Source organism: Neoarius graeffei, chromosome 2 (genome assembly GCF_027579695.1).
Source record: "Neoarius graeffei isolate fNeoGra1 chromosome 2, fNeoGra1.pri, whole genome shotgun sequence".
NCBI lineage: Eukaryota > Metazoa > Chordata > Actinopteri > Siluriformes > Ariidae > Neoarius > Neoarius graeffei.
The window spans coordinates 63,883,891-63,900,013 of record NC_083570.1 but is presented as its reverse complement, the minus strand read 5'-3'; the positions used below and the strand labels follow the sequence as shown (position 1 = coordinate 63,900,013).

The following is a 16,123-nucleotide window of genomic DNA, read 5'->3' as shown; positions in this document are numbered from 1 at the left end:
CAGTATTTCAGTGGATCAAGCCTTGCACGCAAAAATTACTGCAGCAGAACCGATCGATGTATGGGGAAAAAAAATGGCTGTAATTCAGCAACTATTTTTTTAACATGAGCTATCCAAGTTTCTGCAGCAGATCCTCCGTTGCGACCAACCACATATATTTATTTGAAGGCAGGAGAAAGGAAAGGGTTTTCACAGACTTCCAGAGATTTACTCTCTCTTGTCTAATTACTGAAGTGACAACATGGCTTTGGGCGGCACGGTGGTGTAGTGCTTAGCGCTGTCGCCTCACAGCAAGAAGGTCCGGGTTCGAGCCCCGGGGCCAGCGAGGGCCTTTCTGTGCGGAGTTTGCATGTTCTCCCCGTATCCGCGTGGGTTTCCTCCGGGTGCTCCGGTTTCCCCCACAGTCCAAAGACATGCAGGTTAGGTTAACTGGTGACTCTAAATTGAGCGTAGGTGTGAATGTGAGTGTGAATGGTTGTCTGTGTCTATGTGTCAGCCCTGTGATGACCTGGCGACTTGTCCAGGGTGTACCCCGCCTTTCGCCTGTAGTCAGCTGGGATAGGCTCCAGCTTGCCTGCGACCCTGTAGAACAGGATAAAGCGGCTAGAGATAATGAGATGATATGAGACAACATGGCTTTTTAAAAAAGCTGACAATGACAGCAGAATTTTTAAGGACAACTGGGCAGAGAAATGTGTCTATATTCTCTTCAGAACAGACATCTCATCTGTTCAGAGTCCATGGCACTAGTCAAAAGTGAAGCGCTAGTGCAAAAAAGGAAAACATAATCATCCATCCATTATCTGTAACCGCTTATCCTGTTCAGGGTCGTTGGCAAGCTGGAGCCTATCCCAGCTGACTACGGGCGAAAGGCAGGGTACACCCTGGACAAGTCGCCAGATCATCACAGGGCTGACACATAGACACAGACAACCATTCACACTCACATTCACACCTACGGTCAATTTAGAGTCACCAGTTAACCTAACCTGCATGTCTTTGGACTGTGGGGGAAACCGGAGCACCCGGAGGAAACCCACGCGGACACGGGGAGAACATGCAAACTCCGCACAGAAAGGCCCCTGTTAGCCGCTGAGCTCGAACCCAGAACCTTCTTGCTGTGAGGCGACAGTGCTAACCACTACACCACCATGCCGCCCTAAAACATCCATCCATTATCTGTAGCCGCTTATCCTGTTCTACAGGGTCGCAGGCAAGCTGGAGCCTATCCAGCTGACTGTGGGTTAGAGGCGGGGTACACCCTGGACAAGTTGCCAGGTCATCACAGGGCTGACACATAGACACAGACAACCATTCACACTCACATTCACACCTACGGTCAATTTAGAGTCACCAGTTAACCTAACCTGCATGTCTTTGGACTGTGGGGGAAACCGGAACACCCAGAGGAAACCCGCGCGGACACTGGGAGAACATGCAAACTCCGCACAGAAAGGCCCTCGCCGGCTGCTGGGCTCGAACCCAGAACCTTCTTGCTGTGAGGTGACAGCGCTAACCACTACACCACCGTGCCGCCCTAAAACATAACCATTTTAAATTAATTGTCTAAGTATAGCCATGAACTAATTTCTGCATTCTTGAATTGATCAAGGATTAAAAGGGAAGTCTTGTCATTGTTCAGTCATGATAAGTGCTTTTCTATACATGTAATTTTATGGAGTTGGATCGTCAGAAATTTTTGTAAAATACCTCTGTATTAGTCATTAAAACCTATTCATGTAGCAATTCCCATGGTGCGATGAGACCAGCACTGTCTTTGGAGTGCTGTATTTTTTTCCTATTAAATCAGAGACACTGGGCTAACAAGTAAATGTAAAGTTGTTGGTGCAAACCAATGGTTGTAAAAGATCATGGACAGCATAATGTCTCTAAAAAGTGAAGCCACCGAGGGGTCTAGCGCCCCTGCTGGCTGGCTGCAGTGCAATTTTTAGCATTGCCCATTCCTATGAGTTCCATCCATCCATCCATCCATTATCTATCCTGCTTATCCATCAGGGTCATGGGGGAAGCTGGAGCCAATCCCAGCTGGCTTTGGGTGAGAGGCGGGGTACACCCTGGCTAGGGTATAACTCTGGCAGACAAACAACCATTCACACTCACATTCACACTTATGGCCAGTTTAGAGTTGCCGCTTGACCTAATTTGAATGTTTTTGGGCGGAATAACGTAGAACCCGGAGGAAATCTATGCAGGCACGATGAGAACATGCAAACTACACACAAAAAGGCCCCAGTCAACCGCAGACCCAGAAATTTCTTGCTGTGAGGGGACAGTGCTAACCACTGCACCACCATGAGTTTATATAGTGTACAGGAAAAATAGAAATTAATTATTTGTCTGCCATATTTCTGATGTACTTTTTCTACAGCTTTTGGCTCTACTGTGTTGCAATAAAGCCAATCAGAAGCATTTTATCTGCTCTGCTGGTTGGGGAAACCTGTGACTCTGTTGAATTCAATGTTTACTGAATGACAGGAGAAACTTATTCTGGTTGGTTCTATAATCATGTACCGTAGTCTGACAGCAAGTGAGACACGAGGTTCAAGACCGTACTGACTGGCTTATGGCCAGGGGTGAAAGTAACTTTTATTTCTTTATTTTGAGTCATAGCGGAAAATACACCTAATTATTTATTATTGTCTACTTATCAAGCATTCACTAGGACTTCTTATCACTCAGTAGTACTAGCATAGTACTTTTTTATCACACTATCACTCTTTCATCCACCTGTATCAGTTTTTGATTATAAATAAATTGCAAACACATCATTTCAACAACACAGTTTAATCACATTTTTTTTAGTTTAACAGTTGAAAACTAACATTTCATTTTGGACATTGGACACAGAACAGTGTAACAGAACAGAAAAGTGAAAGTTTTTAGGTAAAACACTTAAAATAAATTCCAAAGAGGCTTGAACATTTGAGAAAGTGCGTGTGTTCTACAGTAAGTGTGTGTGTTCTCAGTGCGCGTGCCATGCATTGGTAGCCTAGTTACTCTGCTCGCTCCAACCAGACAGTAATCTAGAATCTTTGCCCCAACTTCCACTCGATTTACGAATTCTGATCAAAGTAATTTTTAAATAGTCTATCATGAAACGTTAACATGTTTCTTTATATGCCTTTTTATTTGGGAGACTTTGCAACTAATGTCTGTCTGCTAAAACACTTTGATTACCAGCTATTACCACGTTATAGCACAAGATCTGGTTAAGCTAAATTTTTTTTTTTAGTTTTTAAATTTTTTTTTTCAGAGACAGTATATTTTTCTTTCCGGTACGGCCAAATCTTTTAGTGGTATGCCGGACCGGCCAGAACCGGCTTACTTTCACCCCTGCTTGGCTGACTAACTGCTGAGCGGGCAGCGCGAGCCCTGCATGAGATGGAGATGGAATTGAAGCTCCAAAAATGCACCAACAGAAAGACCAAAATATGGGAGACATTTGCAGAAGTTTTGAAAACGGATTACCATACTTGCTGGCGTTTAGTACCATTATTTTCCTAATTATTATTTTTGCGGCTCGAATGGGTGGATTTGAAAGCGTCGGTCGATGCACAGCACTGCAAAAGGAAGCTGCTGCTGACGCGCATCACACATCCTATGACTTTTTAAACACGCTACTCTTCATCGGAGCTGGTCAAAAATGGCATATTGTGGGTAGATGTGTTTTCTTCTCAAACAGCGAACATTACTAATTTTATGTGTTGTTTTTTTTAGTCAGCATAAACCCTCTCTCTTACAGGTGCGACGCACCGGCCCTAAATCTTTTGACGGTGCGCAGCACCGCCTTGCACCGGTCTACTTTCACCCCTGCTTATGGCGTTAACTTTCATCCTTTCTTCTCATCTGGAGGAAGCTTGTCTATAATTTCCGTCCATTTTATTTGACCTGTTCTGAAAACACACTTTCAACCAGTTCTGTTGCGTTCTTTTGTCTTTACCAGAACTTTAATCAGTATGAACTCTGCTAGTGGTGATGAGCTGGAGCATGATGTCGCCTGTATTTGATGGGATTGATGTAGCTGATGTAACTGTACTGTTAAAAACAGTAATGATTGCTTTGGAAAAAAGCTAACGGAGTTTTTTTTTTCCCCATGGATCTTATATAATCACACATATTGTATTTTACAATAGCATATGGTGATGATCTCTATGGAGCATCAAATGCATTCATCAGAATTCCCTTCATTCACCCTTCTTTCTACCACTCTCCTGCTTTCTTCCTTTCCCTTGGCTCTCAGCCCTCCTGCAGAGCAAAGAAAGAGGAACACATTTCACGACACCTTTCTCTGACAAGACACTTCCCTACCTCCCTCCATATCTCAGTTGTTCCTCCACCCCATCCATATGTTCATCAAATGCAAATGCACGACATGCCATTCATGAGAATTAGTTTCTGCTCCTCAGGAAGGAAAACAAAAGCTATTATGGCTTCCTCCTGGGTAGCACCTTTCCCCACAAATGCCCTTCACTTCTTGTCTGGGTGGAGGTGTGTCTGCTCTTATTAAGCTCTAGACTGATCAAACACAGTGAAACACAGCCTCAGTGACTCTCTCAGCCCTCCTCCTGCTTCACATTAGCATATGAACACAGACGTGCACCGAAACTGGTTCATAATACCTCGTAGGCTCTTGTGCCTTTCTGGCTGCTCCTGCTAGATACGGGGTTGCATTCAGGCAGAAGGGTAAAAGGACCAGAGAGAAAACAGGATATTTACAGTAATTGCCTTCTCAATAGGCAGGACAACCGACTTCAAGGAATGGAATGAGAAGTCGAGGATGAAAGGAAGAGAAGAAAAGAAAGGATGCAGGGATCAAAGAAGGGAGGAGAAAAGGATGATGAAGGGTGGATAAAAGAGAGTGAAGAGTGTGCGGAGAGGGACTGAAAGAACAAAAGTAAGATCTGAGGAGGAAGGACCTGAGTAAGTGTCTGTCTACTGTCTAAGGAGCTGGACATGGAGAGGCAAAAAACGGCAGCTTAGCAAATAAAACCATCTTGAATATAGTCAAAATGATGTAGTATTTTCTATTCTAAAATTACAATACCACAAATATATAATTATTAAACCTATTTCTTGACTATTATTATTATTATTATTATTATTATTATTGGTTATATCACAACATGTTGGTCTCTGCCATCTGTCTAGTACCACTAGACTGGGATGGCCAGGACTTTCCTCAGGATGTACGCCGATCCTAACAGAGCCACTTGTTGGATGTTTATTCTCTTTGGGTGTATTCCCAGCAAAGCTAGCCTTTCAGTAAGCAGATACGGTACTTTGCACCAAGAGCACCGATCACTATTGGGATCACTTTTGCTTGAGTTTGCCACATCTTATTCATCTCAGTTGCCAGATCTTGGTATTTAGTTATCTTCTCACTCTCCTTATCCTTCACTCTAAAGTCTCCAGGCACTGCCACATCGATAATAATAGATTCACCGTTCCTCTTATCTACTACAACAATATCAGGCCTCCTAGCTTCTATCACTTTGTCAGTTCTGATGTTGAAATCCTGTAGTATCTTTCTATCTTCATTCTCCAATACCGGTTCTGCTCTGTGATCATACCACTTTTTACTGTGATCGAATCCATACTTCTCGCATAATTCCCAGTGAGTCATAGTGGCCACTTTGTCATGTCTCTTTTTATAATCTGTCTGGGCCAACTTGCTGCATTCACTGAGAATATGCATAATTGTCTCATCTCTTTCACCACACATTCTACATTTCTTTGTTCCTCCTTCTTTCGTTATTGTTACCTTGTAGTTACGCCAGTCAAGTTTATTTGCATAACACTTTTAACAACAGACATTTTCGCAAAGCAGCTTTACAGAAAATTAAAGATTTAACTTGCGTGTAGGTACAACTCCGATTCCAAAAAAGTTGGGACAAAGTACAAATTGTAAATAAAAACGGAATGCAATGATGTGGAAGTTTCAAAATTCCATATTTTATTCAGAATAGAACATAGATGACATATCAAATGTTTAAACTGAGAAAATGTATCATTTAAAGAGAAAAATTAGGTGATTTTAAATTTCATGACAACAACACATCTCAAAAAAGTTGGGACAAGGCCATGTTTACCACTGTGAGACATCCCCTTTTCTCTTTACAACAGTCTGTAAACGTCTGGGGACTGAGGAGACAAGTTGCTCAAGTTTAGGGATAGGAATGTTAACCCATTCTTGTCTAATGTAGGATTCTAGTTGGTCAACTGTCTTAGGCCTTTTTTGTCGTATCTTCCGTTTTATGATGCGCTAAATGTTTTGTATGGGTGAAAGATCTGGACTGCAGGCTGGCCAGTTCAGTACCCGGACCCTTCTTCTACGCAGCTATGATGCTGTAATTGATGCAGTATATGGTTTGGCATTGTCATGTTGGAAAATGCAAGGTCTTCCCTGAAAGAGACGTCGTCTGGATGGGAGCATATGTTGCTAGAACCTGGATATACCTTTCAGCATTGATGGTGTCTTTCCAGATGTGTAAGCTGCCCATGCCACACGCACTAATGCAACCCCATACCATCAGAGATGCAGGCTTCTGAACTGAGCGCTGATAACAACTTGGGTCGTCCTTCTCCTCTTTAGTCCGAATGACACGGCGTCCCTGATTTCCATAAAGAACTTCAAATTTTGATTCGTCTGACCACAGAACAGTTTTCCACTTTGCCACAGTCCATTTTAAATGAGCCTTGGCCCAGAGAAGACATCTGCGCTTCTGGATCATGTTTAGATACGGCTTCTTCTTTGAACTATAGAGTTTTAGCTGGGAGTGGCGGATGGCACGGTGAATTGTGTTCACAGATAATGTTCTCTGGAAATATTCCTGAGCCCATTTTGTGATTTCCAATACAGAAGCATGCCTGTATATGATGCAGTGCCGTCTAAGGGCCCGAAGATCACGGGCACCCAGTATGGTTTTCCGGCCTTGACCCTTACGCACAGAGATTCTTCCAGATTCTCTGAATCTTTTGATGATATTATGCACTGTAGATGATGATATGTTCAAACTCTTTGCAATTTTACACTGTCGAACTCCTTTCTGATATTGCTCCACTATTTGTCGGCGCAGAATTAGGGGGATTGGTGATCCTCTTCCCATCTTTACTTCTGAGAGCCGCTGCCACTCCAAGATGCTCTTTTTATACCCAGTCATGTTAATGACCTATTGCCAATTGACCTAATGAGTTGCAATTTGGTCCTCCAGCTGTTCCTTTTTTGTACCTTTAACTTTTCCAGCCTCTTATTGCCCCTGTCCCAACTTTTTTGAGATGTGTTGCTGTCATGAAATTTCAAATGAGCCAGTATTTGGCATGAAATTTCAAAATGTCTCACTTTCGACATTTGATATGTTCTCTATGTTCTATTGTGAATACAATATCAGTTTTTGAGATTTGTAAATTATTGCATTCCGTTTTTATTTACAATTTGTATTTTGTCCCAAGTTTTTTGGAATCGGGGTTGTAATATTTATTTATTTATTTATTTATTTCCCTGCTAATTTCAAGCTTTAATTAACAATTATTCACCAAAGGCGAGGTTGTTATTCACCGATGTTCACTGAGCCTGAGGCGAATAATTGTTTTAGTATAAATACACAAGTGTTTTTTTTTAAGTCGAATTTAAAAAAATTATTTATTTTAAACTTCAAAAGCAGCATGCAAATGTAATAACGGCACGGCACTTGTCACCTATCTACACTGAGTCACATAAAATACTTTGATTTATTGTATTTATTTCAAATCACAATTCCATCTTACCTTTTGAATACTTGTAGTTTGAGACCAAACTTCGTAGAATCTTTAGAGCTTTTAGGAACAACATTTTCATTCATAATATGTAATTCTTCCTCACTTACGGTGATGAAGTGATTGGCTGCCGTTTTGCCGAGTCGCTCGAGGTGATTATCAAGAAATTGGTCGAGAAATTCGAACTATCAGTGTATATGATTTCCTGTGATCTCCTGTATATTTATACTAAATTGTCTGATTCTATTGGCACAGAATTCTGCTTCTTTTGGGATATTGGCTCCAAAAGACTGCGGCCACACTGAAAATTTAGGATTTTTTTTCATTTAAAATTGGTAATGAACAGAAGGTTTTAGAATTCTGAAATATTTAAAACAAAGCAATGAAACTTTCAGTATCTTGAATATTTAACATTAAAGATTCTACACTATTTCCAGGCTCCTATATAAGTTTAACCAAACGTGTTACTGACCGTGTTAACTCTTTGCACAAAAGGTCAGATTTTCCTCATGCTTAACCTACTGAAGCATGTGTTGAGATGACACTGATGGATTTGATTCAAAACAGATCATAAACTTTTTTCACAAACTTGTGGAGGCCATGCCAGCTCAAGTGCACACTGTTGTTAAAGTAAAAAGGGGACATAACAAATACTAAAAAACTCTGAAATTGATAATGATAGTTTATTTCAAACTAAACTAAGAACCCTTTATTCGTCACATGCACACTTCAAGCAGTGAAATTCATCCTCTGCATTTAACCCATCTGAAGCAGTGAACACATGCACACACTCAGAGCAGTGGGCAGCCACACCAGAGCACCCAGGGAGCAGTCAGGGGTCAGGTACCTTGCTCAAGGGCACCTCAGCCCAAGGCCACCCCACGTCAACCTAACTGCATGTCTTTGGACTGTGGAGGAAACCGGAGCACCCGGAGGAAACCCACGCAGACACGGGGAGAACATGCAAACTCCACACAGAAAGGCCCTCGCCAGCCGCTGGGTTCGAACCCGGAACCTTCTTGCTGTGAGGCGACCATGCTAACCACTACACCACCGTGCCGCCACAAACAAACAATGAATAAATAAGCAGAAAACAAGAAAAGCAAAACAGCATTTGCAACAAGAACACGTAAAAAGCCACTAAATTAGAAATAAACCATAAATAATACAGGTAATAATAATATATCAAAATCAAAACAAAAGAAAACAAAACAAAAATACAAACAAGGACGCACTAAGCAGTTTTGAGTTTACATGTCCGAAAAGGAAATTCATACAACCCCGATTCCAAAAAAGTTGGGACAAAGTACAAATTGTAAATAAAAACGGAATGCAATAATTTACAAATCTCAAAAACTGATGTTGTATTCACAATAGAACATAGACAACATATCAAATGTCGAAAGTGAGACATTTTGAAATTTCATGCCAAATATTGGCTAATTTGAAATTTCATGACAGCAACACATCTCAAAAAAGTTGGGACAGGGGCAATAAGAGGCTGGAAAAGTTAAAGGTACAACAAAGGAACAGCTGGAGGACCAAATTGCAACTCATTAGGTCAATTGGCAATAGGTCATTAACATGACTGGGTATAAAAAGAGCATCTTGGAGTGGTAGCGGCTCTCAGAAGTAAAGATGGGAAGAGGATCACCAATCCCCCTAATTCTGCGCCGACAAATAGTGGAGCAATATCAGAAAGGAGTTCGACAGTGTAAAATTGCAAAGAGTTTGAACATATCATCATCTACAGTGCATAATATCATCAAAAGATTCAGAGAATCTGGAAGAATCTCTGTGCGTAAGGGTCAAGGCTGGAAAACCATACTGGGTGCCCGTGATCTTCGGGCCCTTAGACGGCACTGCGTCACATACAGGCATGCTTCTGTATTGGAAATCACAAAATGGGCTCAGGAATATTTCCAGAGAACATTATCTGTGAACACAATTCACCGTGCCATCCGCCACTCCCAGCTAAAACTCTATAGTTCAAAGAAGAAGCCATATCTAAACATGATCCAGAAGCGCAGACATCTTCTCTGGGCCAAGGCTCATTTAAAATGGACTGTGGCAAAGTGGAAAACTGTTCTGTGGTCAGACGAATCAAAATTTGAAGTTCTTTATGGAAATCAGGGACGCCGTGTCATTCGGACTAAAGAGGAGAAGGACAACCCGAGTTGTTATCAGCGCTCAGTTCAGAAGCCTGCATCTCTGATGGTATGGGGTTGCATTAGTGCATGTGGCATGGGCAGCTTACACATCTGGAAAGACACCATCAATGCTGAAAGGTATATCCAGGTTCTAGAGCAACATATGCTCCCATCCAGACGACGTCTCTTTCAGGGAAGACCTTGCATTTTTCAACATGACAATGCCAAACCACATACTGCATCAATTACAGCATCATGGCTGCGTAGAAGAAGGGTCCGGGTACTGAACTGGCCAGCCTGCAGTCCAGATCTTTCACCCATAGAAAACATTTGGTGCATCATAAAACGGAAGATACGACAAAAAAGACCTAAGACAGTTGAGCAACTAGAATCCTACATTAGACAAGAATGGGTTAACATTCCTATCCCTAAACTTGAGCAACTTGTCTCCTCAGTCCCCAGACGTTTACAGACTGTTGTAAAGAGAAAAGGAGATGTCTCACAGTGGTAAACATGGCCTTGTCCCAACTTTTTTGAGATGTGTTGTTGTTGTGAAATTTAAAATCACCTAATTGTTCTCTTTAAATGATACATTTTCTCAGTTTAAACATTTGATATGTCATCTATGTTCTATTCTGAATAAAATATGGAATTTTGAAACTTCCACATCATTGCATTCCGTTTTTATTTACAATTTGTACTTTGTCCCAACTTTTTTGGAATCAGGGTTGTACAAATATTTCTAAGATTTTACTTTTCACTCTTGTTAATAATTTATAAATTACAATGGTTGAAATAAATTAGAAAAGAATGCAAAATAGAAGCATTTTCACAAGTGCTCTCAGGTTTTTTGACCCCATTGTACATGCTTAAAATTAGCAAAATTATTTGCCAAGTTTGAAATTAGTAAGAATGTTTAGAAATGTTTAGATTCATTAATCCTTTATTTGGTTTATTGTAATCTTACAATAGTATAAATTTGAGTGTAATATTAAAATACAGTTACATTTGACTATATCTAAGATATTTTCATTTTCATTTCATTTTTTGCCTTGAAAGCAAAGTTTCTGCTCAACTTTCTGCTCAACTAATTTTACAGTACAAGCTTTCTGCTGGTCCTTCAGATTAAAGTTTAGAGCTGCAAACAGGGCCAAAATGTATTATATGTATAATTCCCTAGGTGGTCTATCCACACCCAGACTGCTGCACCTCCACCCTTCTTTTTTATGAGATGTTTCTAACATCAAGAAAAGAGGTATTCAGTCTCATTTAATTTCATTCATTTAAGTCCAGCTTCATTAAATTTCTTGCTAACAAAAATCTGGATAAGTAAATAACACGACTGAATAGAGACAGCAGTGAACTTTTCATGCTTAACCATTAATGAGTGTTCCACGGCTGTTAATAAGACAGTTTGAAATGCTTATTGTTTTGTTTCACACTGGTGCTTCAAAATACCACTTTTGACAAACACCATGAACTGACAAGATGTTTCTTTTAAACTTAAAGCAGAGAATAAATGCATCAGAGCAGAGAGGACAAATCTGTGAAAGTCTGTATAAACGCTTCCCCTTCTCGATAAGCCGCCTTTGTTAAAAGATAGTTTCGTGATTGGCCGTAACAAGGAACTGGTACAGTAGCCATGATGGTTCATGCTTAAAAAACAAAACAAAACAGTCACTTCGCTGTTCCTTATCCAGTGTTGATTTGTGCTGCATGAGGCATCAGTCAGTAATTTGCTGGGTCCACATCTGTACTGCAGTCTGCCTGCTCTACAACATTGTGCTAATAAAAATAACTGAGTGAATGGACTAATAACAAGCTAAGTGCAGTTATTTTCCTCTTGCTTGCTCAGATACAGTGGTGCTTGAAAGTTTGTGAACCCTTTAGAATTTTCTATATTTCTGCATAAATATGACCTAAAACATCATCAGATTTTCACATAAGTCCTAAAAGTAGATAAAGAGAACCCAGTTAAACAAATGAGACAAAAATATTATACTTGGTCATTTATTTATTGAGGAAAATAATCCAATATTACATATCTGTGAGTGGCAAAAGTATGTGAACCTCTAGGATTAGCAGTTAATTTGAAGGTGAAATTAGAGTCAGGTGTTTTCAATCAATGGGATGACAATCAGGTGTGAGTGGGCACCCTGTTTTATTTAAAGAACAGGGATCTATCAAAGTCTGATCTTCACAACACATGTTTGTGGAAGTGTATCATGACACGAACAAAGGAGATTTCTGAGGACTTCAGAAAAAGCATTGTTGATGCTCATCAGGCTGGAAAAGGTTACAAAACCATCTCTAAAGAGTTTGGAGTCCATCAATCCACAGTCAGACAGATTGTGTACAAATGGAGGAAATTTAAGACCAGTGTTACCCTCCCCAGGAGTGGTCAACCAACAAAGATCACTCCAAGAGCAAGGCGTGTAATAGTCGGCAAGGTCATAAAGGACCCCAGGGTAACTTCTAAGCAACTGAAGGCCTCTCTCACACTGGCTAATGTTCATGAGTCCACCATCAGGAGAACATTGAACAACAATGGTGTGCATGGCAGGGTTGCAAGGAGAAAGCCACTGCTCTCCAAAAAGAACATTGCTGCTCATCTGCAGTTTGCTAAAGATCACGTGGACAAGCCAGAAGGCTATTGGAAAAATGTTCTGTGGACAGATGAGACCAAAATAGAACTTTTTGGTTTAAATGAGAAGCGTTATGTTTGGAGAAAGGAAAACACTGCATTCCAGCATAAGACCCTTATCCCATCTGTGAAACATGGTGGTGGTAGGATCATGGTTTGGGCCTGTTTTGCTGCATCTGGGCCAGGACAGCTTGCCATCACTGATGGAACAATGAATTTTGAATTATACCAGCGAATTCTAAAGGAAAATGTCAGGACATCTGTCCATGAACTGAATCTCAAGAGAAGGTGGGTCATGCAGCAAGACAACAACCCTAAGCACACAAGTCGTTCTACCAAAGAATGGTTAAAGAAGAATAAAGTTAATGTTTTGGAATGGCCAAGTCAAAGTCCTGACCTTAATCCAATGGAAATGTTGTGGAAGGACCTGAAGCGAGCAGTTCATGTGAGGAAACCCACCAACATCCCAGAGTTGAAGCTGTTCTGTACGGACGAACGGGCTAAAATTCCTCCAAGCCGGTGTGCAGCACTGATCAACAGTTACCGGAAATGTTTAGTTGCAGTTATTGCTGCACAAAGGGGGTCACACCAGATACTGAAAGCAAAGGTTCACATACTTTTGCCACTCACAGATATGTAATATTGGATCATTTTCCTCAATAAATAAATGACCAAGTATAATATTTTTGTCTCATTTGTTTAACTGGGTTCTCTTTATCTACTTTTAGGACTTGTGTGAAAATCTGATGATGTTTTAGGTCACATTTATGCATAAATATAGAAAATTCTAAAGGGTTCACAAACTTTCAAGCACCACTGTATATGCATTCAAACTCTCTCTCTCACTAGGTTTAACACTAACCCCAGAGAGAAATGAAAAGGTTTATTTGAAATCGGTCAGGCAGAGCTACACCACTGCTAACCCAAACCTATAAGGTCGGGTGAAATATACAACCCGTATTTTAGGGGCTTACTGAGAGCAGCAGGGGGCAGGCGGTGCAGCTTTCTGTGCTGCTGCTTTCATGCGATTTATACGAAATGGAGACTGGAGCACTGGCTCCAGAAAGCCACACATTTTCTCACAAAGCTCTGCATTGTAAATATACTGTAGTTACTGTCATCAAGACTGTAGTCGCTTCTATGTGATGCATTAAAATGGATCCACATCCTAATTACCAGATAAAATATACACTAATATGCAGGGGTAGTGTTTCTTTTGTGGAAAACAGACTCTCAGTACAGGCCAAGCAGGGTCATTTCTCATTACAGAGGCAGTAACTATTGTTTTATTATGGTCTACTTTGAGCTCAGTTATTTGTTGCAATGCACTCCGGGGGCTTCACAGAAATGAGCTCGCTTACTTTTTCCAAGTTTTGACAGAGGTGTAAAATTCTTTTCTTCTCTTTCTGCTGTTACAGAGATAAACAAACTCCAGCTAAGGGTATTGCACTATTTATTTTGAAAGGAACCAGGACAATTATAGTGAAGGAAAACAAAAACTAGAACTGTTGGAGAATGTGGGCGGCACAGCGGTGCAGTGTTTAGTGCTGTCGCCTCACAGCATGAAAATTCTGGGTTCGAACCTGCTGGTCGACTGGGGCCTTTCTGTGTGGAGTTTGCATGTTCTCCTTGTGTCTGCGTGGGTTCCCTCCTGGTGCTCCGGTTTCCCCCACAGTACAAAGATGTGGATTAGGTCAACTGGCGACTCTAAATTGCCCACAGGTGTGAACGTGAGTGTGAATGGTTATTTGTCTCTGTGTTAGTCCTGTAATAGACTGGTGACCTGTCTAGGGTGTACCCTGCTTCTTACCTGAAGTTAGCCTGAGAATGACTCCAGCTTCCCCGACCCTGATGGATAAATGGCATAGATAATGGATGGATGTTGGAGAATGTTTTGTAAACCAAAATAAAATGTATCAGAAAAAAAATAGACCTAAACACAAAATTAGAACAAAAATCTTAAGCTTGAATGCAACAAGTGTTATCCATGTCAAAAAGTCAAAGTCCTTCCCATGCCAGGACCTGGTTTTTCCAGGTAGTCTCCTGTCCCAGTACTAACTAGACCCTTAAAGCACATTGGGCAGCGCCAATCTCCGCTTCTTTTGCCTTCGGCCTCTCGCCTATTATATAAGTTAAGGTTGCAGTGGGAGGCCAGTTCTGTGGTAACCATGAGAGTTTGACTCCCTGATCACATCTGTATTGTAGCATGCCTCACCGGATGGAAGTAGGTACCATTTTCTTTGGTATGACCCAACCATGAGTAGAACTCGTGATCTCCTGGTCAAGAGGCAGACACACTAACTACTAGGCCATGTAGCAACTAGTTTAATGAGAGCAGTGTATGACGATGAGATAATAAGTGACTTTACTGAGTGGTATGTTGGTGTGTGGGCTGCAGCAGGGAGAGGTGGACTGCTGGCCGTTGCTGTGCCCTCCAGCGCATTGTGACTTCACCATGGTGCCCGAGGGCGAATGCTGCCCACGCTGTGTCACGGACCCGTGCCTGGCTCAGAGTGTTCGCAATGACATCACCAAGACTTGTGAGGATGAACACGGCATCATGCGCTTCAGCGGATCCTCCTGGGTCAAGCACGGCACCGAGTGCACGCTCTGCCATTGCAAGGTCTTCACACCACACACACGCACGCACACACACACGCACAATGGGACCAAATTATTAGCACCACCTGGGTGAACTGTATTAAAGATACATTTGAAAATTTCCAAAATATTACAGTGCTATACTAATAACATATATAAAGGTAATTTATGTTCAATTCTCTTTCTCATTTCTCTTTCTTTCTCTTCAGAATGGACACATCTGTTGCTCAGTGGATCCTTTGTGCCTTTAGCTGCAGTCCATCTTGCTAAAGGTGTTTGTACAGTTGTTCTCCATTTAAAAGAAACCCACTGTTTTCACCCTGTCCCAAATTGACATCTTTATACCAAATGCAAACTATGTATTATACCAAACTGATGACCGAGAATGTCACTGTTCATATCTGCTACAGAAAGAAACCATTTTTTTTTGTTTTTGTTTTTCCCACACTGAGATGAAAGGTCACTGCTCTGTACAGAATACTATATACACAAGCATAACCACACTGGATGTTAAAAATCATATTCTTTCATTTAGAACTGTTTATGAAACCAGTAAAAGAATTAGGGATCTTAGCTAGTATGTAAATGTTACTGTATTTCTCTTTCATCGCATTATGGAAGTTGTCTATATTTTGTGATTCCATAGCACTTTTTTTGTGTTTGTTCCCTTCTGATTTATTTCACAATTTTAAACGATTTTCCTGCTTGCTCTTGTCTAATGGTGAAATAAAGTATTTCCATTTCCATTTACAGATGTGTTGTACTTATTACTTTATAAACTTCAAGATTGGCCACACAAGTATGGAGATATTTTTGTGGCAACAGTATTTAAACTAGAAAAGCACTCGGACAGCGCAGACCTCCGCCAAGGCAATCCATTCATAACTTTTTCCGTAATGTTGCTAACAGACAAACCAACAAAGAAACCAACGCTACCGAAAACATAACCTCCTTG

General features: G+C 41.0%; 1 protein-coding gene across 2 annotated transcripts in view; it reads left to right on the top strand.

Annotated features, from left to right (window-relative positions):
• The window catches only part of nell2a (neural EGFL like 2a), a 209,590-nt gene extending 193,804 nt beyond the window's left edge, over positions 1-15,786 (top strand). For both annotated transcript variants that reach the window (XM_060914646.1, XM_060914647.1), the window contains exons 20-21: positions 14,966-15,190; positions 15,378-15,786. In XM_060914646.1, coding sequence (XP_060770629.1) covers positions 14,966-15,190; positions 15,378-15,419 — 267 coding nt within the window. In that variant the 3' untranslated portion in view covers positions 15,420-15,786. The remainder of the gene's footprint in view (positions 1-14,965; positions 15,191-15,377) is intronic.
• Positions 15,787-16,123: the final 337 nt, after the last annotated feature.